This window comes from Anguilla anguilla, chromosome 1, assembly GCF_013347855.1.
Source record: "Anguilla anguilla isolate fAngAng1 chromosome 1, fAngAng1.pri, whole genome shotgun sequence".
NCBI classification, from domain to species: Eukaryota; Metazoa; Chordata; class Actinopteri; order Anguilliformes; family Anguillidae; genus Anguilla; species Anguilla anguilla.
In genome coordinates this window covers 76,815,882-76,838,644 of record NC_049201.1, presented here as the reverse complement: position 1 = coordinate 76,838,644, position 22,763 = coordinate 76,815,882, and the positions used below count along the sequence as shown (strand labels likewise).

Below are 22,763 nucleotides of genomic sequence, written 5' to 3'. Positions count from 1 at the left end.
AATCACCATTGTGTTACCGAATGCAGCGATAGATAGTGACTTAAGACATTTATTTTAATGAAAATCTTCGAGATTATTACTTTAAACCTGCACTTTTTATAATAAATAGTACCATAAATGCATGGGAGAAAATGTTAGGGCAAGAAACAAACATCCTTAAATTTACTTGTATCTGGAATAACCCATCATTAACTATTCAAAACACCCAATTATGCTGGGAATCATGGATAAATTGTGGAATCATGTCAAAATACATCAGATATTATAAAAATGAGTAGCATACTCATTTCAGGAGCATAAAGACAAATATAAGCTAAAATATACAGAAATATTTAAATACTTACAATGAAATTGGATAATGCAAAACTTTACCAGAGTGTGAAATACTCATGCATAATTGATAAATACAGTAAAATATTTTTTGGAAAAAATTGCTTATCAAACAAACAATAAAAATGCTATTTTCCCAACGCAACTCAGTATGGCTAAAAACAAGAGAGTATTTCTGGAGTATGTAGTTTTGCATACTCTACATTCAGCACTCCAGGCAAAGTTTCTCATCTCTGCCAATTCAATCCATGTGCCAACAGAAGTGTAAGTAAAAAGCCAAGCACTATATGAACAGAATTGGAGACAGCCAGTGTGGGATACACATACCAGCTTATACACTTAACCAGTTATATAATAACTGGTTAAGTGTATAAGTATATATAAATATGCAGTAAATATTTCACCGTTGACGGCCTCACCAGTGTTTGAATGAAGGGAAGAGCTCATGTCATCTTGTCTTGTTGCTTTTCAAGCCTACCAGTGAGTTTAAAACTGCCAGGCCGTCACTGTAAAAGAGTGTGTGTTCTCAATGACCTATCTGGTTAAATAAAGGTAATGAAAACAATGTTAGTTTCATGTTCTGCAGAACACCCCGCCCAGCTTCGGTTGGTCTGCTTTTTTAAATTCAAGGTGTGTATCCTATTGCTAAACTTGTTTCCATAGCAACTGTGATGTCACATTCAAATATTTGTAGATATGTTTGTTTCCAGAGTCTTTTTTTTTTTTTTTTAAGACAATTGTTGTCTCGCAGGTCATTAAGTATGGGACTGTTCTTTTGTTGGTGTGACGGACGGCTTGTTAGTGTTTTATGCAATTAAATTTTTTCCGAGACCAGTGAAGGTCTGAGAGGCATGGTTTATGAAGGAAACATTGTTATACACTTGAGGGCTGCTAGCTAATTATAATGGGGGGGGGGGGGGTGTCAGAACCAGAAGCGAAACGAAAAGCTAACGCTACAGGAAGCGTTAACCACAAAGTCCCGAAGGACAAAGGAAACTGAACACCAGAAACTAAACCACAAAATAAGATCCTTAGGAGAGCAACTCCCGCACACACAGGATCATAAACCAAATGTTCTCTGCCTCCAGTGGAGCTGCTCAGTGGCCAACAATGCAGGATTGTGGTTGTACTGGGCAGCCCCCACGTGCGAATGTGTATGAGTGTAAAGCAGGGCGTTCCTGCAAAAGAGCATCCATGCTGAGTGAACCTACCCTGGGTAAATAAAGAATAAATATTGAATTGAAATATGAATAAGTCTGCTTAGTTAGTGCGTGCCCTGCTGGACTACAAATCTTTTCATCCTGACACAAGTTTGTTACTTCATTTGCTATTTTTATTTTTGAAGGTACTCAGGGGTAGAGATTTAACTATACATTGGGGATATGCTATTCAGACTTTTCTTTTCAGACTATCAGCTAACTGTCCAAAGTTAAGCTGAGGAACAATAGTCTGTTAAAGAAGGGGAAGAAAGGGGAAGAAGGGGGAAGAAGAAAAGGGAAGGACCAGGGTTTGATTCCTCACCTCGGCAAAAAATGCAAAATGAAATACTCAGTAAAATGTTTCTCACTATTAAATGTATCACAATATATTGGATAATTAATAATAGATTCATACAATGAATCAAAATATTATTAGCACTATGTCTGTGTACTGTAGCAAAGAATCTGCAGGAATATTCAGCATGCAGGATTGCATCAAATAAATTTCATATCAGGTAACGTTGCGTTAGCTAGCTAGCTAATGTAATTAACACAATCTAATGTCAGCTAACAATTCAAAGAAACGCTAGCTACGCTACCGACCGGTACCGACCTCGCCAACCGTCTCTCGAATGCAATGCTACCTTGTTGCAACCTTGCAATGTAGCTAACTAAAGGTCAGTTCAGATCAATGATTCGTAACGAGACTGGATGCAACTTTCCAAAATTCCAAGACGTCTGATTGTGAACGTTCTAAAGGCACTTGGCGATTTGACAAGGTGGGTCTTTTGAGACCCCAGGCAACGGCTTCAGACGCTCTGCAACTAACCAGTTCACACCGCTGCAATTTTCTCTGCAACATTCTAAAACCGTTTCGTCTCGTTGCGAATCATTGATCTGAATTGGCCTTAACGTTACCGTTATTTACATTGCCATCAAGTTCATCAATATATTATAATGATCGGAATAAAGCCGTCTTTACACAGAGCATTAACCAGGGGTATAGGTGGAGCAGAGCCAGGTCTGATTTCAGTGTAAAGATGTCAAACCGGAGAAAACAAAATTGGGATGGCAGGTATGCCATCCCGCCAAGTTACGCCTTGGCGGGGGCATGCCCCCATACCTTATATATATATTATACCTATACAGCACCGAGAGTTTGGCACTTTTCAGGGTTCCCCACAGAAATAACCACAACAGCCACAGACACTCAGCCCTTAAAAACATTCAATTCTGTACATTCTGACCCCATTTCAACAGACAGAATTCATAAACAACTTCACATGTCCACACAATAAAGCCCCAAACTAAGGGGATTTTGCGTTTTCTCCTTCTTCTTCTTCTTCTTCTTCTTCTTCTCATTCTTATTTTTCCTGCCGCCTATCCCACTAACAACATGTCTCCCCATTGGACATTTCACTAACACCAGCCAAATCTGCCCTACACGACCCAATCAAAAACGCGCATACACACGCAAAATACCCATACATTTTTATTCTGAAACATTTCCCGTTTAAACAGCTAGTCCACCTGTGGCCTAGTGGGTAAGGTTACAGTCTTGGGAACATGGGGTCGGAGGTTCAAGCCCAGCTTAGAACACATTTCTTTAACCTGCTTCAACCCTCACTAATAATTGTCTACTAGCCTACTTATCAATTATTGCTTTTGCACCATATTTACCCGCCGTTCACCGTTCAGTTATTAACCGGCTACAATATTGCTAAGCCACATGGATTCAACGGGAGCTCTTCTGTGCTTACTGGCCTGTGTTCTTTAAAACCACCGGCAGGTTTGCTAATGATATTTCACGCATTGCATAGCTATGGCATTAGCTAACGAAGTCACGGCAAATGTATTCCTTTCATTAAAAAGTTACACCAGTTCACCACTGTGCCATTTCTATTAACTATATTTCTTCACTTGGCTACCGTACAAAACTTTCATATAAGCAAACGCCACGCTTCTATTTCTACATTCATGTTACCTCGCTCTGTTCTCTATCTAGCCACATACGCTACAAACAATTACTACTTGTGTACATTCTGCAACTCCGCAATTTGAACAGCTAATCCATCCGTGGCCTAGTGGGTAAGGTTACAGGCTTGATAACACTGGATCGTATGTTCAAGCCCAGCTTGAAACACGTTTCTTTAACCTGCTTCGATCCTCACTAATAATTGTCTACTACTTCTTAATTATTGCTTTTGCACCATTTCTACCCGCCGTTGACCGTTCAGTTATTAACCGGCTACAATATTGCTAAGATATATGCATTATGACTTACCGTCTGTACGTTGGGTTATTGACCGGCTACAATATTGCTAAGCCACATGGATTCAACGGGAGCTCTTCTGTGCTTACTGGCCTGTGTTCTTTAAAACCACCGGCAGGTTTGCTAATGATATTTCACGCATTGCATAGCTATGGCATTAGCTAACGAAGTCACACACTGGTAAACCTCACTCACTCACGGCCACCCATATGCATTTCATGACGCAAATGTATTACTTTTATTTAAAAGTTACACCAGTTCACCACTGTGCCATTTCTACTAACTATATTTCTTCACTTGGCTACCGTACAAAACCTTAATATCAGCAAACGCCACGTTTCTACATTCCTGTTACCTCGCCCTGTTCTCTATCTACCCACATACGCTACAAACAATTAGTACTTATGTACATTCCGCAACTCCGCAGGTTGAACAGCTAATCCGTCTGTGGCCTAGTGGGTAAGGTTACAGGCTTGGGAACACTGGGTCGTATGTTCAAGCCCAGCTTGGAACCCGTTTCTTTAACTTGCTTCGACCCTCACTAATAATTGTCTACTACTTCTTAATTATTGCTTTTGCACCATATCTACCCGCCGTTCACCGTTCAGTTATTAACCGGCTACAATATTGCTAAGATATATGCATTATGACTTACCGTCTGTACGTTCAGTTATTGACCGGCTACAATATTGCTAAGCCATATGGATTCAACTGAAGCTCTTCTGTGCTTACTGGCTTGTGTTCTTCTTTAAAACTACCGGCAGGTTCGCTAATGATATTTCACGCATTGCATAGCTATGGCATTAGCTAACGAAGTCACAGACTGGTAAACCTCACTCACTCACGGCCACCCATATGCATTTCATGACGCAAATGTATTCCTTTTATTTAAAAGTTACACCGGTTCACCACTGTGCCATTTCTACTAACTATATTTCTTCACTTGGCTACTGTACAAAACCTTAATATCAGCAAACGCCACGTTTCTACATCCATGTTATCTCGCCCTGTTCTCTATCTAGCCACATAGGCTACACACAATTACTACGTATGTACGTTCTGCAACTCCGCATTAAAACATTACATTTAAAATCATGATTCACTCATAAGTATAACTACTAGCACTGAACATGAGAAAAACACATTCGTGCAATAGATCACATTACAGGTAAATAATGTGTGCAATGTTATTTGACCCTCCACTTCAACAACCAATGTTCAATACCGACTGTTATATATACCATTTGATAAGGAATATAAGCTCGCTCATGGTCACTCCATTTACTTCGCACTATACTCCGTGATCATGTCAACCTTCACCTACATGCCCATTCTGCTAAAAACATATTGTTTCAACTACGGAATTTCGTAATTTCATTTTAATTTCTCCCACACTGTTGTTATTCTCTCATATGCAAAGCCTGCTGGGACATATGCGTCTGCTCCTATTCTCCACTATCATGTTTTCCGGTTCTAGTTTAGCAAAACGGCGAAGAGGATTCCTACCTGCAGATTAGCCTATCAAAATGCCTTATAAACCTTACAAACACTAAAAGTGCATCTCCACGAAATAACAGACAATGGAGCAGGACAGAAGGATAAACCTTACAAACACTAATAGTGCATCTCCACGAAATAACAGACAACGGAGCAGGACAGAAGGCTACACAAGTTGCGACCTAGGGAGTTATAATTCTACGGGCGTGTTGATTATTTTGTCAGTCAAGGCTCGTTGGATGGACGTCAAATCCGTGAGTACATACCATATTCCATCTGCGTTTCTGATGCGTTTACGCTTACGCCATTGCATCCTTTCTCACAGACACTGTTTTACATATATAGCAAACCGAAACTGCTGAACGGTACACGCTCATCAGACTGTACAGATTCACACAACGATAGCCATAATCCACAACCGTTTCTTGCAGGGTCGCATTTCTCACTCTCATAATAAAACGCTTTGCAAAAAGAACTGATATCTCATAAAAAACACGTTTTCAACGTACAAAAATGCCAAGTTACTAAAAAGTATTGATATCAAAATGACGCCAAGTTACGATACTACAAACAATATAGGCTATCTTGCCTCACCGAAATGACATAAGATGTATCTCAAAGCAATGCTACCCAATATTTCCTCAGTTCTTTCAAGTCACTTGGCCCTGTGTTTTCTAATCTTACCATTTCACAATATCATGCAAACTTTCTGTCAGATCAAAGAGACAAATATTTCGAATTGCCTCATGGAACACATTGAACATTGTACATTGAAATTAATGTATAAATTCATTAATGTACAGAACTGCTGCTGAGCAACGACAGGAAGCACATTTCTCCAGAAAACATGTTTATACTTGCTTCTGAACTGAATTTGAGTACATGTGCAAGTTATTGTATATTTGCTACGTACAATAAATACTGCATGTAAAACACATATTGTACATACATACATAGAGAACTTCTTTATCCGCATGGGGACATTTCCCTGGCAGCATCTTACATTCACATTCACGAACACACTTGTACCAAGAAACATATATCATTCACGCAACAGAAAGCCTGGGCAGCGAAATACATAGGCCTACATACCAATACAAATTGGACATACACACACCTATTCAATCAATCTTGACTGTGAGAGAGCCATCCACACATATATTTGGCCTGTTCATGTAGTGCATGCTTATACACAGGGCCAAGTGACTTGAAAGAACTGAGGAAATATTGGGTAGCATTGCTTTGAGATACATCTTATGTCATTTCGGTGAGGCAAGATAGCCTATATTGTTTGTAGTATCGTAACTTGGCGTCATTTTGATAAAAGAATACAGCAGTATGGATTAGCGTTATTATTTTATTACGCTTCCTCATACGGTAGGCTACTTGACCCAGCCTTGCCCTTTTTTTTTGATGAAATATCCTTTGTTTTTGTTTTATTATTCTTTTTCTGATTGCTAATTTAACACCCAGCTCCGCTTTATTCTCGAACAGTTTGCTAGCAAAACCAGAAACACCAGCGGTAACATTTTACAAGGCAGTTGTTTCAAAAATATCACAACAATCATTCACGAGAAAGACTGTTTAGTGTGCACGAGATAGGCCTACATAATTGTACGAGCCGCAGCGAATCCCGCAAATTCTTCTCTGCAGAGTAAAGATGTTCATACCGGGCAAAAGGTGGATAAAGAACGTCTGTGGAAATTGATCATCATTAATTCTACCCCAGGTCTGCTACAGCATTTTAACCCAGCTCGGCAGTGTAAAGGCAGCTTAAGTTAGCCTTATGTTAGACAATGAATGAGTGTGTACATAACGTTACTTTTATAACAACCATTTTTTATTCCGTAAATAGTAAGTGTTATAGTTGGCGTGGCCCAGGTGCCAACCAGAGACTGTAAAACCAGGTGCCAACTGACTGACGTCACACAGGCGACACTGGTTGGATCTCTGGGAAGTGAGGTCCAAAAACACACCTGCAATTACTGCTTTTCACCATTGGTGCGAAAGAGAACGAAACAGAAATCGTCGATATTGTAACTTTAATGTAGTTAAGCATTATTTCCCAACTATTTCACAGTAATTGTTACCGAATTATTAATTGTTATCAAAGTTCATGCATAATTTCATGCATAGTTCATGCATAACTGTTACGGATATTCATGCATAATTTACTAAACACCGTAAAATATATTGAAAAATGACTTACCAAACAAACAATAAAAATGCAATTTCAGAGCACAGCATTCTCAACACATCTCAGTCTGGCTAAAAACGAGAATATTTTAGTGTGTAATTTCACATACTCTACGTTCAGCACTGCAGGTTTCTTATCTCTGCCAATTCATTTTACAAAAAATATTCATATTCTGCTATGAGCCAACAGAAGTGTAAATAAAGAGCCTAGTACTGTATGAACAGAATTGGAGACACTTAACCAGTTGTGATGATATACAGTGTGCTAATTAAATATGCAGTAAATATTTGACCGTTGACAGACTCACCAGTGTTTCAATGAAGGGACAAACTCATGGAATCTTCACTTGTTGTTTTTCAAGCCTTCCAATGAGTTTGAAAGGAAGGTTCGCACTTTAATCATCGACTTCCTGTCCAGTAAGTTTCGTTTTTTGGACGACATAGCTCAGGAGGTAAGAGCGGTTGTCTGGCAGTCGAAGGGTTGTCGATTCGAGCTCCACCCAGGGCGTGTCGAAGTGTCCCTGAGCAAGACACCTAACCCCTAAATGCTCTGGTGAATTGTAAAGTGCTTTGGATAAAGGCACTATATAAATGCAGTCCATTTTGAAAGGAACTTGCTCTCTTTTATCATCTCCTTTCTGTTAAGCAAGTTTTGTTTTCTACAGTACACCCAGCTGTAACTGGTTTGTATATTTGGCATCAAATTTAGTTCATGGGCCATTGTTGCAAGCTCTCTGATATAGTAGAGTTCCCTCTCTTTTAGTCCATCAGAACCGTTGACCTGCTCAATTGGATACACAATCAGATGATCAACACAATGGTCGTTGTTGTTGAAATGATCAGGGATTGGCTGACGTTGCTGATTTGTGATGGAAGCTCTGTGTTCTTCGATTGTTCTTTGCAATGTGGTCAAAGTTTTCCCAACATACTGCACAGGACATTTTTTAACATACGTAATTACCAAAGAAATACATTATTATATAAATAGAAAAGAAGTATATTCAAAAATAAATGAATCAAGAAATAAATACAGAAATAAACAAATCAAGAAATAAGTAAATAAATAAATGCAGAAATATCCATTTATGTCAAAATTGTATTCATTTATATGTGCACATTCATTTATTTTTACATTTTTCTTGAATTTATTTTGTTTCATTTATTTTATTTTTTGCCCTCCATACTGCCATACAACCAACATCTTCAGACTGCAGAGTTTACTACGTATTGGGGGACTTTGAACCACACCTGTAATGCCCCAAAATCTTTGACTGACAGGTCTTACCTTTAAAGTGAAAATGTAAAGGAGGGGTTGTATATTCAATTTGAATTTCTGCGGGGTTTTTATAAATAGTACGGAGTGTGGCGCAGTGGGTAAGGAACTGGGCTTGTAACCGAAAGGTCGCAGGTTCGATTCCCGAGTAAGGACACTGCCGTTGTACCCTTGAGCAAGGTACTTAACCTGCATTGCTTCAGTATATATATCCAGCTGTATAAATTGATACTATGTAAAAAGTTGTGTAAGTCGCTCTGGATAAGAGCGTCTGCTAAATGCCTGTAATGTAAATGGTAAATGGCCAATTGAATTATCGTTTCATTTTTGTCATTCATTGGGATGGCAGGTATGCCATCCCGCCAAGTTACGCCTTGGCGGGGGCATGCCCCCATACCTATATAATGAGTTTACAATAAAGAAAATTGCTATTTCAAATGTGGTTTTTCATTTTCACTTAAATTATGCCAGGGTTGTATCGTAGAGGGCTACAGAAACTGTTGATGAAATTGACTTTTCATTTACATTTTTAAATCGTCAGATATTCTATAGTGCGCACATTAACCAAAGGAGGGATTGAATTTTCATTTGAATTAGCCTATGTAATGCTTTTTTGCGCAGATCGAATGAAAACGAAATGCAATTGCCGATTTGTATTTTATTTGAATTTTGGCGCGGATATGCTTCCATAATTTTGCAGACCAACCAGCATCCCTGACTGTTGAGACAGAAAATATGTTGACTGATATTTTAAACTTTCCAGCCCAAGAAGTTTGACATACAAATGCATTTGCTAAATATAAAACAAGAAGTACTTATCACAAACAATAAAAATAGAATTACAGAACACAACTTTATCAACACACCTAAATTTGGCGAAAACAAGAGAGTATTCCCGGAGTATGTAGTTAAGCACACTCCACGTTCCGCACTCCAGGCAACGTCTCATCATCTCTACCACTTCATCTTTCAAAAAATATTTTGCCAATAACCACCAGAAGTGTAAATCTAGAGCCACTCACTGTATGAACACTGTTTTGGAGACAGCCAGTGTGGGTTACACATCCCAGGTTATACATATAACCGGTTGGAATGATTTCCTTATATCCCAATACAGCAACGTGCTATCGATATTGTGTAATAATTATGCATTCAGTAGCTAAATATTTGAAGGACTCGCCAGTGTTTCAAGGAAAGGACAAACTCATGGAATCTTCACTTGTTTCTCAAGCCTTCCAATGAGTTTGAAAGGAAGGTTCGCACTTTAATCATCGACTTCCTGTCCAGTAAGTTTCGTTTTCTACAGTACACCCCTCCAGTGCTATCAGATTTGAAAACAGCGAAACCCAAGCCTCAACCCCGCCCAAAAAATGCATACTGTAGGCCTACTTATTTTCTCCTGACGAACGTGAACGTGTTTATTTCATTGGCACTTGCAAGCTCACAAATATGGAGGAATTTCGGACAAAATTAAATAAATAAATAAATAAATAAATAAATAAATAAATAAATAAATAAATAAATAAATACACCATGAAATGTGGGCATAAATAATTAAACGTGGCACGAAATGTACGTATGTATTTATTCATTTAATTATTTAATTATTTCAATGACCCTACGTGCGCGACCTATTGCTTGAAATTAAAACCGTCACTTTCGCCCATCAAAGTTGGGAGGCGGGTATACAAAACACAGGAGGCTTAGTGATAGTTTGAGTATTTCTGAGAGACCCGCCCGCCTCTAGTGGCTACAGTCCACAGCAATCCAGCGATAAGGGATAGGATTCCTAAGGCAAACAAAGCGGGCGGTCATAATACGTGAGACGCAGCTAATTTGATCCAAGAGGCACTGAATTCCTCGCAGGTCTCTTCAGAATCAACTCCAGAATTATCTTTTGTAAATGTATCTTCTATTCACTCCACTACTCCTGAGGTGCGTTCAAATTCAGCGAACAAGGCGAACGTTTTCCGTTAGCTTTGTGTTCGCCACGAACGTTCGTCTCTCTTCGCTGAATTTCAACACACCTCTGGTCAAGCTAATTTCAGTGGTCCCGAGCTAGATTTTCAGTGTGCTAAAATGGCTTTTTCAGGCACCATCCTTATGCTAGCTCAGCCTGATGCTCCAGCGCCCTATGTTCCTAACTTCTTTGCTACGTCAGAAATTCAAATGTGTTGCTTTTTTATTCAACAGCACAGGTAGCACGGTTATTACCACCATATGGGGGCTCCAACAACACACATCCAGCGCAGCCATGTTAAATTAGGCACGAACAACTTTTACAGTCTCTGCGAACAACCTTCTTTTCTTCTAATAGCTTCCCGCAGGCTATACACTAACAACGTAATGCTGCCCTCCTCAGGTCAATCATAGAGCTCCATTGAAAAAGCTACATCCTTATGTAGAGACCAGCGCGATGGAGAAATTTAAATACAGTCTTTGGAGTATCACAGTGACCAACGGCAAAAATAGACTTCACTGAATAATCTGTAACTCCAATTTCTGACAGTTCTGCTTGCATGAGTCTTCTCTCTGCTTGATAGTTGGTGCATTCATTCCATCAAAACATGCTTCACAGTTTCTGCCTCTCCGCAGATGCATTTTCCATCCGGGTGTTTGCCAGTCTGTGCTAGCCCATGTTTTAATCTTATATATTTTTTACAGTCTCTGGTTTTAATGCACAGTGACCCAATCTCAGCCTAGATATTACCACATTGCCCCTTCTGCTCATTCTCACGTTTGACGTGAGATTCTGTGTTGGTTGTATTGAAAAATACTTGCCTTTGTTTCCCTCCTCCCATTCTTTTTGCCAGAACTTTGCTATTCCTTAAACTCTTACACTCGGCCCTTCCATACAGTACTTCCAGATCTAAATCCTTCCTGTTGACGGCTCTTTTTGCTATCATATCAGCTTCCTCATTCCCCTGTATTCCTACGTGAGCTGAGACCCAGAAAAACCCAACAGTATTCCCCAACTTAGATACTCGATTTAGCATAATATATATTTCTACTATTAGGTCTGGTCTGGCCCAACCTTTCCCACCTTTCAGTGCCATTAGTGCTGCAGAAGAATCTGAACATACAATTACTTTTCCTGGCCTAACTTCCTCCACCCACCCGAGCGCCCACAAAATTACCACCAGCTCGATTTGATATCCGCTTTCCAAGATGTATCTGCAATTGCGGAATGCTTACTCCTATTGCAGCTTTTCCATTATTCGGATTCTTGGAACCATAAGTGTAAACATGCAGGAAATCAGGTCATTTAGATTGAATACACAAATGCCCGCTGTCAAGCTAACATCTTCCAGCAACGTCGTGGAAGAAACGTAATTACCTAACGTTAGCTATAGTCTGAGTTCTTCATGCTGAGTCACCGTAAGCCTAACGTTACGGTGCTGGCTACTGACTCCTGAAGGATGCTTCATCATTTCACGGATCTGAAGTAAGTAATACAGTATGATGAGGCTAGCCTATTGTTTTTACCTCTTCGCATGTGAATAAATAATGCTAGCTAGATCAGACTTCAGAGTTCTATGGGCAAAAAGCTTTATTAAGTGACATTAATGTATCATCGGAGCAGATAACCGTGCAGATGTTCATCTTAGGAATCCTGCTTGACTCCTATTATACATATCTGCAACTGTGGTTATAACGTAAAGTAGGTGTTTACATAGTTAATTGTTTATTTTTTTTATTATTTATTTTAAAGTACATCACTTTTAGGTTACATGTCTTAGCTGCTTCTAGGAATTAAATTGTTTTTTTTTTTTTAACATTACTCCTGGTCACCAGCCATTTTACTTGCAGTTCAGGAAAGACAGATGCCCTAAGATGTGCAAATAGGCAACTCCAGGGAGTTACTCTGTTATAACCTGGAATGGACTTGGGATATCTTGCTTTCATGATCAAAGGGTAAGTATTTTTTAATGGAAATCTTATGCGTTTTCATGTTTCTGCATACATACCTGCTTGGAGATTCACCCAACTTACCTGTATCCTGTATTTACATTTATAAAATGGTTTCTCAGTGAACGAGTGCTGTATATCCAGATATGACTAGTGCAGGATCTGGATCACAGATGAATTATTTTTTCTGTTAGGAGAGGTCAGGTCTCCATCTTTGTGGCTTTATGCTGGGGTGGGGGGGGGGGGGGGGGTGGGTGGAGAATAGGGCAAAGAGGGTTTTGGCTGGACTGGAAATATCAGGGCTCGTAAACAGGGACTAACACAGGAAATATAGCTAACTGTTCCTGCCATACTGTCTGTAATATTACATGTCCCTTAGCCTCATTAGAAATCTTCCATCCACGCTGGTATTACTCTGGTTGGTAACAGGTGTTTTCAGCACTATATTACCATGCCAAACTCTTATTGCTACAGCATTGTACTTGGTAATGCACCTCAATTCATTTTCAGGTGATGAACCAAATTGGAATGTTTTGCTTTCAGCTCTTGATGCAGTTAACATGTCCTAACAAGAAATTAATTACTCTTCATTTGTATTGAGAACTTGAAAAGCTGGTAATTGTCAGAACACTGTGCTGGATGTTAAAAGTTGTCTCAAAAACATGTTCAAACATAAATGAAGAGGCATGGTTATGAATGGTTATGAAACTACACAACGTTTTTTAAAAGCAATTCTTTTGAATATGGCTTATAGATTTAATGTGAAAATGTGCAAATAGTGATATGCAGTTCTGCTCTCAAAATGTAATGCTTTCCATGAACTTCCTGACAGTGTTATAACATGAGTCACATGAAGGTCTCAATTCAAACAAATGAACAGCTTTGCTTCTTTCTCAGTTTTTGAATCCATTCAAAGACTTCAGCAGAGTCAGAACATAATGAGAAATAAGACTAAATGTATTAATAAACACCACCCAGAACTTTGGTTGGTCATTGAATTGTTTGTTGGTCAATGTAGCATGTTTGATTAATTAAAGATAACCTTGTTTTAAGAAACAGAATTGTAGGAAACTAATCTGAAGGAAAGGATAAGAAACAATTCTCCAAATAAATCGAAGTCTATACTGAGCTGAGAAAAGGCACACTTTATTAAAGAAGACAGAAAAAAAGGAAAAGAAATAACAGTGTTGGGAGAAGCAACATCCGTTCTATAACATTCAGTGAAGATTCTAAAGACTTCTTGGTGTGGATGAAGTCTTTACACCAGTGCATGAGATAGATAAGTTACACAGCTTTGCCCAAGGGATTGATTAGAGTAGTTGGGAGAGGGAAAGATTCCCTGTTGCCAAGAAACCCAAGCTTGTGGCCAGGCAACATGGGCTCCTGTCCTAACTGGGTCAGGTTTGCCACAAAGAGAATTGGATATGTTTTTGACATCAGGCGTCTCCCTCCCCACCTACTCTCAGTCCCAGAACAAACTTTCTTTGTACATTCAACATGCCCTGGCTTCTCTAAATTATAAGTGAATCAGACTTAAATTCAAGTAACAATTTCGCTATTTTAAAAATTGAAGTGATTCATCTGGCAAACAACAAAATGCACAGTACAGAATAATTCCCTTCTTATACTGGGTACATTCTACTTTATGGATGATTATTGACATGATTACATAATGCAAAACATTACTGAATGGAAAAAGTAAACACACAATATTATGGTTATACCCCCAAGAGCCCCAGTTTCCCACTACAAATCCCACACAAAGAAGTCATCACACACTGAAATATTATGATTAGCCTAAATTGTCATACACCAAACTAAACAAATAGTTATTTTTTAAACTACTTTCATTAAGCCGCCACTGAAAATAAGTGCAGAAAATCAGTTTTCTGTTTAAAATTACGAAAAAATGTATATGAATTAATATGAAACTGTTTAAGGAACATTTTTGCTTTACTCTACTGAACTGAACTGATGAGTTCACTTGACTGTAGTTATTCAACACAAACAGCATTGGTTCTGTGTGTTCATTTCAGACCACTTTTCCCCCAAACTGAGAGATGGAAATTTCTGACCTTGTAGCACAGCGAAGCAGTGAATGAATTAAAAGAGCACACACATCCCCCCTCCCCCTGCACCTGTCATTTATTATGTTTAGAATTGCTATCAGAATCAAGTAGGTAACATACCGTAGGTAACTAGCTAGCAAGATAAGCACTTGGCACTAAAATACATAGCTGTGGTTATATATGTAGCTATACATACTGTGCTTGACTTAGGAGTAAAAGATTTCAAGAGGGCCAGTTAAACTGTCAAATCTCTCTCAACTGATCAAATGTCAGAATTCAGTATTCAACATTGAACTGTCATTAAAATGTATTAAATAAAACCCTGTTGATTTATCAAATTCTTGTCTAGTTTTTAAAGCTGAATGAATTATTAGTCAAGCCCAGTGGTGTTGTGATTCTTCAGGGAATATCTGTACACACGTTGACAAACAAAATAGTCATCTGTAACTTTTAAAATAACAAAATACGTTTCACAGCACCCTCATTGTTTGGGTGTAGGGTTGCAAAGGATTGTTAATTTATTTTAGTTAATTCTCATATATTCCCATTAATTCCCACAGAAAGTTTCCACCCTGAATATTCATGAAATTTTGCAACCTTATTTGGATGAGACAGGTTGCCATGGTGATCTCAGCTGGATCCGTCATCCGCTTTCGGTGACTTAAAATATCTTGAGGCCTAAAGAGTCACAGCTTCGCTTCATTGTCTCCATTTCTTCTGAAACATCTGGAATGAAGAACAAATCACATCGTTTGAGATACATGCTGGCAGATACGCCTTTCTAAACAAACCACAGCACATACGACAGCTACTGTAGGTCTTTACATGACCAGAGATTCTTGTGCACAATAGGTGGGCTATTGACCAGGGTGACTGCCATGTAGGACACTACAACCTTAGACCTGTGAAAATGAACTAACCTGTATTTCCTGACAAAATAAGCCTCCTGAAGTTTCGTACAGCAAGTGAAAAAACAGCATTGGTCAGCGGGATGGTCTTGGACTGTTTGAATCTTTTGTGTGGTGATGATGTTGGTCCACAAAAATGTGTATGTTATGGGAACACACAGTTCCAAACGGGAACCAGACTTGGGCCCTGTTTCCGATAACGACGGAACTTAAACTTTTAAGATGGTTCTTACGATACATTGCAGCTAATGTACACAATTTAAACAAGCATTTCTCAAAACACCTTCTTGTTGTTACCTTTTGTTTACAAATATTGCACCAAATTGTTGAGTGAAGGAAATGTAATATTTAATATTATATATCCATTTAATGTCACCTAACAAACAATTTTGGTATATTTTGTGCTTTCTCTTGTCTGCATTGGTTGAGCACTGTCTGCTTTTTTGTTAACAGATATTACACCAACAAACACAGTATGTTTATCTAGCGGAAATCTTAGCAATTAGCATTCATCCATAAGAAAACGAGCTTGTTTTCCGGGGACATTGTCAAAGTAAATGATGGGAGTTGAACAATCGAGTATGAAAGGTGTCAGACATAGAAAACTTACTGACACATAAACATCACACAGAGAAGAAAGCTTAATCAATGAATCAGTATCCTGCAACATGGAACTGGAATATTTCCACATTAAATTTATCAGATATGATAATCAAGGAGCGACCGCATGGCCCAACCACCTCTCAACCCAAAGATGCACCAGGAGGGCCGGAATAATTAGGACATATCGTAATCTGCTGGTTCAGTATACGGTGTACAGAGTGTCCTTTGACATCCTCCTGCAGTCTAAAAGTGGTTTCCACTGGTTACCTGGAAGGCCAGTGAGGTCTTCTGGGATCTGGTTTAGAGCCAGCCTCAAGGAGGTTGTCATCTGTGTCTTAATTTCTGTCACAAGGTATTTCTATAGAGTAATGATTGAAAACAAATATTTAATAGTTTTCTGTGAAGTGATTTTGTATAAAAGTAGTAAATCTTAGCTAAAACAATTTTTAAAATTCATTTTTTCTACTGTGAAAAAAAGCACATTTTCAGGCAAACCACAGCACATTTTAAACAGAAAAACATGTAACATTTACTAGATTGCAGTAATCTTCAAGATAATTTCTATCAAGAGAATACAGACCTGCAGATCACTGAACTCAACCAGAATTTTCTTCATGGACTCACGGAACATGCCATTTTTTGATTTCACAATTGCACTTTCCAGTTTCTCTTGTAACTTCAATAAAGCATCTTTTCCGTGGATAGCAGCGCATTCTGAAAATATGTGACACATTCATGCATTCATTTCTATTAATAAAGGAATTTAACATGTTGCTATAGATGAAAAATGGATTTCTTAATTCCCAAATTTCTACTATTGAGTGGTCAACCTTCATATGTTGGCATCATGGTGTCACGGATTGAATCACTGACGGAATTGTAGATCAGCTTCTTTCTCTTTAGGATTTTCTTTTCCAAATTCCTGTGCAATTTTCTTTGCTAGATGATACAAAAGGGAAGAATTATCGGTTCACTTGTGAAATGTAAAAAAAGAGACTGCATATCTACAGTAGAAGAGGCTTTAAAAGGGGTTCTTTCTCACCTCTGTTCTAATGTACACCAGACGCAGGTATTTTTCTTTATTCTTTGTTCTGTTATAAATCAGGTCATCTTCTTTGATGAAGTTCTCTTGAAAACGTGCTAAGCACCCATTGATTGATATTCTCGAACCTCCAGTACTTGAGAGACAATTTAAAATGATTTGTTGGTGTTACTTGCAAGTGATACTTTAGACATATCAAACACAAAAATATTGTGGTATGTTCTGCTAATAAATAAGTTTTCCGTGTATCAATGCTCCCCTCAGTCTGTTGTTGAACCCTGACTGCTGTTTATGGCATGACAGCCCTAGATGAAGTTCCCCATGAAGAGTGGGCTATAGTTAGCAGGGTTGTCCCTGTGTGATCACACAAGCAACTCCTGGTTAACTGGGAATCTGGGGCCGGTTGCATCAGCTGTGCAGTAGTAAACAAAAAAAATTATAAGCCTAGCTGTAATGGTAATCTCTACTAAGTTACAATTTATGTAACTCATCCTATGAACTATGAGCCTTCTCGTCTCCATCATCCTGGATATATGGTTGAAAATATGACTGCAAACCTCTTAGTTTGGTAGAGAAAGGCACTAGTTTCTCCATTATAGTCTATGGGGAAATTAAGAGGTATAGTACACTGAATGACATATTGGTTGCTGAAACTTTAGCAATAGAAGCAAGCGGTTGCGTCTGTTCTATTTCATAGAACTGAATCAACATCAGCATAATTTTTTGAGACTGTACATTACTTCACAAAGAGCTTATGCCCTACTAAGTTTTGTGTTAAGGACATGTGGTACAACCAAATTTAGTAGCTGCCTAGTTACTAACTAGTAGCTAGTAATCCTGTAGTGTGAACTTTACATTCCAACTTAAGGGAGAACTTACGAAAAGCTGATGCAACTCTACCCTGCAGCCGCTTTCAAATGACAAGCATCAAACATTGCATTCAACGGCAAGTAATGCGGTGACAATGCAATAAGAAAAATCAAGTGCTGCCAGCTGTTGAAACTTGGTGTCATCCATCCAGTAAGGCCATTGTTTCAGAAAACTGTTACAAACCCTGATAAGCAGTAGGTTCTCTGCTGTATTAGGCTAAATTGTGAACTCGCTTTGTGAAACCGAATATCCTGGGCTTACCCCAACATGTTCTTCCATGTTTACCTCTGCCTGCTTCATACAAAGCTGTGATGTGATTGGACGCACTACGCAAGGTCAGCTTCAAACAAAAGCAAAGTTCAGTACAATTTGAATGTTGAAGACTGCAACTTCGTTCGAGCTGTGGACTACACCAGGCTTAGCTTTGCTGCCAAGTCAGACATGTCTAGCTGTTTAATGCTTGTCGTGTGAAAACGGCTTAACTGCTAAACAAAGTGCACAGCTCTGATGCACTGGCTGTGCAGCTCGTTACCTGGACTGTAGAGTGAAGAGAAACAGTCTCTGACAGCATGGACTTGGTGTGCATGGTGGGCAGTGTCCAAAATGGAAGAGGAAATATATATGGAAGAGGACCATAATATTGGTCGCAAAAAGGAAAATTCAAGATTCGAACACTCACCGAAACATTTCCAGAAAGACATCATTCATCCGTTTGTACATGGGTTGTGACAGAGTGTAGTTCAGATCAACTACCACTCCTTTGCCAGATCGGTAATAGCCGTCATTTTTACACAAGGCTTTGAGCGTCTTGTAGTGGCCTCTGTTATTACACCATTTCTGTACAAAAACCAAAATACAAATGAAAAATCACTATGGAAAGATTTATGCAACAGCCATCCCTTTTTCACCGTATAAGCTGCTTTGAAGTTACATGAGGTTTACAAGAGACTGCAGTTTAATAAGAGTATTTGCCAGCACATTTTTAAATGTTTAGTAAAAACATTGTAAAATCTGAATTTTTTTTTTTTTTTTTTTTTTGCATTTTTCAATAGTACTTGCCAGTGTATAAGTGTTGTCCTTAACCCCATCCACCCCCACGTTCATTGACAAATAAAAATTCACATTGAATGCCACAACTATTCTCAGCCAGACGGGCAGGTGCAGATACTGTGAGAGGAAAAGCGGAAATTGGACTTTGGCAGAAAAAATGCCAGTCCTCTTGATGGCTTTGGCTGGTTGTCCATTGGGCCGTCAGTTGTCAGACTTCAATTGCCCAGAGCCAGCAAGTGGTTGTCCGGGCAAACAATTTGTAAACACCAGGGTGGTATATTTTCTCAGGATTTTGCATTGTTTATTGAAACATATTTTTGTTCTGAATAAAGAGGCATCATCACTCACTGAATAGGTTAAAGGAAAAAATAAAATAAAAGCAATTTCTGTTAAAAGCAATTTCTGTTTTTCACTACTATTTGGATAGCAGAAAATGCTGAAATGCATTTAGCAAAAGGCAACAAAACAATCTGCTGATCATATCAAACTCATTTTTTGACCTATTAAAGTTAATCAAGTCAAAGCCTATTTATGACACGGCAATATGTGGCCATATTTCATGGCATTGAACTGGGCAGCTACTGTCTTGAAACTGAACATTTTAATTGTTTATTTCACTTGAAGATTGAGGCTCTATGAATTTTTATTTATTTATTTATTTATTTATTTATTTATTTATTTATTCATTCATTCATTCATTCATTCATTGCTGGCTACAATGTTAGGAAGTCTCTCAATTTCCCTGACTTCAATCAATTCTTTTCGACATTTAACCTTTTCCCGAGAAAAACTGGCAGTTTCCAGCTAAAACAAACTCACTGGTTTCAGCACTCTCTCTGTGGCGTTGCTCTGGCAGTGTTTCTCTGCTTCCTCTGCTCCCATCACCAGACCTTCCTGGAGTTTTGTGTGATCTCTGCTCAGAACTGAATTCAGTGTAGTGCAAGTCTTATCCAGGTCCTTTTCAAGTCGTCTAAACTCCTGGGGATTTGAAGTCTGAGCCTGAAAAGGGGCAGTACTTAGTTTCACATAAAGTGTAACTTCTGATTTTAAAGTGAAATATTACTTAACCCTGCATATTTAAATGAAAGCACCACCCAAACATTGACATTCTGTTGATAGCTAGATTAGAAAACATTTGCTGTTTATATTTAAACAATTTTCAATTTTGTGAAATGGTGTACTAAAGTCACGGAAGCTGTGAAACTAACTATCTGGATTTAGAATTTAGAAGCTAGCTGGCTGTATGCCAGAATTCACGCAGACTGTCTTTAATGTTCAATTTCAGACACAGCAACTACCTGAAACACAGTCAGCAATAAAATCATGTGTGTTTTTAGTTCTTTATCATAGTATTTAATTTTTATAAATATGTTAAAATATACGTAGTGATGGAGTAAAAACACACCTTTGAACTGAGGGCATCCTTTGAAAAGTGAAAAGTGAAAAGATATGAAATGATTCCAGAAACCTCAGATACATAATCTTTCACTTTCTTCATGGAATGGGAGACATACAGTTTCCTAATGTGCTCCATCAGCAATGGCAATTCTTTGTAAATAGTAGAAAAAACAGCTGTTTAGCACTTAAAACATTTATTTTAACTTCACATTGTAAAATATATAGATAAATATATAGGCCTATGTTATTATATTTTTACCCGTTTCATTGCGATCCAGAAAAGCTGACCTCCCTTGTTCATTTCTCCTGAATTCTGCTGAACTCACAGTGTACACATCAAAGAAGCCGTCTGAATCCCCTTCATCGCCAAGCAGAAATTTCTGAAATCAAATGCAACAATTGATATTCTTACATAATTGTTAACGGTGGATGTGGTCTGTTATGTGCAGTGTTGAGGCAGCCACTACACTACCGGTATCGACATCAGTATCGGCCGATGTTTCGCCCGAAATAATCAAAATCGTATCACAAAAAATGTTCATATCGGCTCATCCCTAGCTGCACTGTTGCTTAACTACTTCCTGTATCAAGTAATTGTTAGCTTACTTGATACAAGTTAAGCAACAGTGCAGCTAGGGATGAGCCGATATGAACATTTTTTGTGATACGTTTTTGATTATTTCGGGCGAAACATCGGCCGATACTGATGTCGATACCGGTAGTTTTGTGCTTCTGCTTTGATAAATTTTATATTCAAGTGTTTAAAATCTTGCCATTCTACTGTAAAAACATTATTTTAATTAGGAAACTTCAAAGTAATGCAACAAAGTTAAACATTTATTTTTTATGACATTTCTTCACATTCATCAAGTTAAAATGCATTCCTCCAACTGAAACTGTATTCCACAAAAATGTCAAATAAAGAGCATTCCTCCAACTGCAAAATGAATTTCTGAATATCGGTGTTTCCCTTAGACAATACAATATTACAAACTTTTTTAGAATAAAAAAATAAAGATTTTTTAGAATAATCAATAACAATATATTAGATCAAATTAATTTACATTGGATTAAAGTGCCAGGGATTTGTGTGGTCAAATATTACTGAAGCATTGCTACTGGAGGTAAAAATAGAGACACGCCTGGTATTTGCTATTTTTACCAAGGTTTTATGCATTTGTGCATTAATGTTAATATTCTTCTGACTGTCTGCAAACCATTATTACATCATGAATAAAGGGATAAAAGCTTAATTAATATTTGATTGGCCATCCCCACATATGAAAAAACATAAATTATGTAATCTAAGCACCATGCCAGACGTTGTCTAACGCTACTGTTTTTATGCCCAGAACCTCTCTAGATAACATAAATATTAATTCTTAAATTAATAGTTTATTTTAGCTACAGGTTTTTTCAAGTTGATTTCAGAGGAGAAACGATCAATATGAGTTCTCATGAACTTACATTGTTCAATTTTCTTAATAAATTACCAAGCATTAGCTAACCAGACACATTTCTGGCACTTGCTTGTTTCATGAATCCAAAGCCATAAACTAACCAAACTACAGCGAATGGCTAAAACCTAAAACAGCCCATTCCTTTGCCTAAGTTGCACAAACAATCATGCCCCAAATGTTTCCTTTTTGAAAACGATACCAAACCTGCCTTGAATTACTAAATAAGTTTACAGCCAACTTGTGCTGAGCAATTAACCGGTTTTTTGGTGTTTAAGCAATTAATCGATCAACGTCAGTTTGATTGTTTGAAATGTCTTAATTCGGTGGATGAATGGTGTTTTTCTCCTAGCTTGGTGCAGTAGTTTTTTTTAGGCAGCTACTCACTTGAAAGGTATACACACCTGAAATTCACATATTTTTAAAAACCAAAGTCATACTGTAGTTTATGCAAGTGGTTTGCTGGAATATGCAGGCACAGCATTGGAGCCTTTGAAAATAGATTATAGGTTTAAAACTCGTTTTTTAGACGTTAGTATTTAACATTTCAATAAAAAAAAATTCAAAAAGAATTTCAAATGTCATTATTTCATGGTACGATCACTTGGTCCATATTCTTTAAAAAATTAAATAAATAAAATAAAAATAATAATAATAATAATAATAATACAAAACCGTGATTAATTCCCA

General features: G+C 38.0%; 2 protein-coding genes across 2 annotated transcripts in view; both read right to left on the bottom strand.

The window, feature by feature from the left end:
* The window catches only part of LOC118235000 (nuclear GTPase SLIP-GC-like), a 128,753-nt gene that overhangs the window by 92,200 nt on the left and 13,790 nt on the right, over positions 1-22,763 (bottom strand). The gene's annotated exons all lie outside the window — the stretch shown is intronic.
* LOC118235040 (nuclear GTPase SLIP-GC-like) lies at positions 13,802-19,999 on the bottom strand. Its single transcript, XM_035432005.1, has 7 exons — positions 19,228-19,999; positions 18,848-19,005; positions 17,299-17,434; positions 17,087-17,195; positions 16,837-16,970; positions 16,524-16,614; positions 13,802-15,471 (listed from the first exon to the last, which is right to left on the bottom strand). The coding sequence occupies exons 1-7, from the start codon at positions 19,270-19,272 to the stop codon at positions 15,407-15,409; spliced, it is 738 nt and encodes a 245-aa protein (XP_035287896.1). The 5' UTR covers positions 19,273-19,999; the 3' UTR covers positions 13,802-15,406.

Bases quoted from the DNA above. Each gene is read 5' to 3' on its own strand.
- LOC118235040 (XM_035432005.1), bottom strand. From the start codon at position 19,272: ATGAACGTGGGGGTGGATGGGGTTAAGGACAACACTTATACACTG. The intron at 19,006-19,227 runs GCAAGTACTATT...GTTTTTGTACAG, and splicing joins AGGACAACACTTATACACTG to AAATGGTGTAATAACAGAGG. The intron at 17,435-18,847 runs GTGAGTGTTCGA...TTGTCTCTCAAG, and splicing joins GTCTTTCTGGAAATGTTTCG to TACTGGAGGTTCGAGAATAT.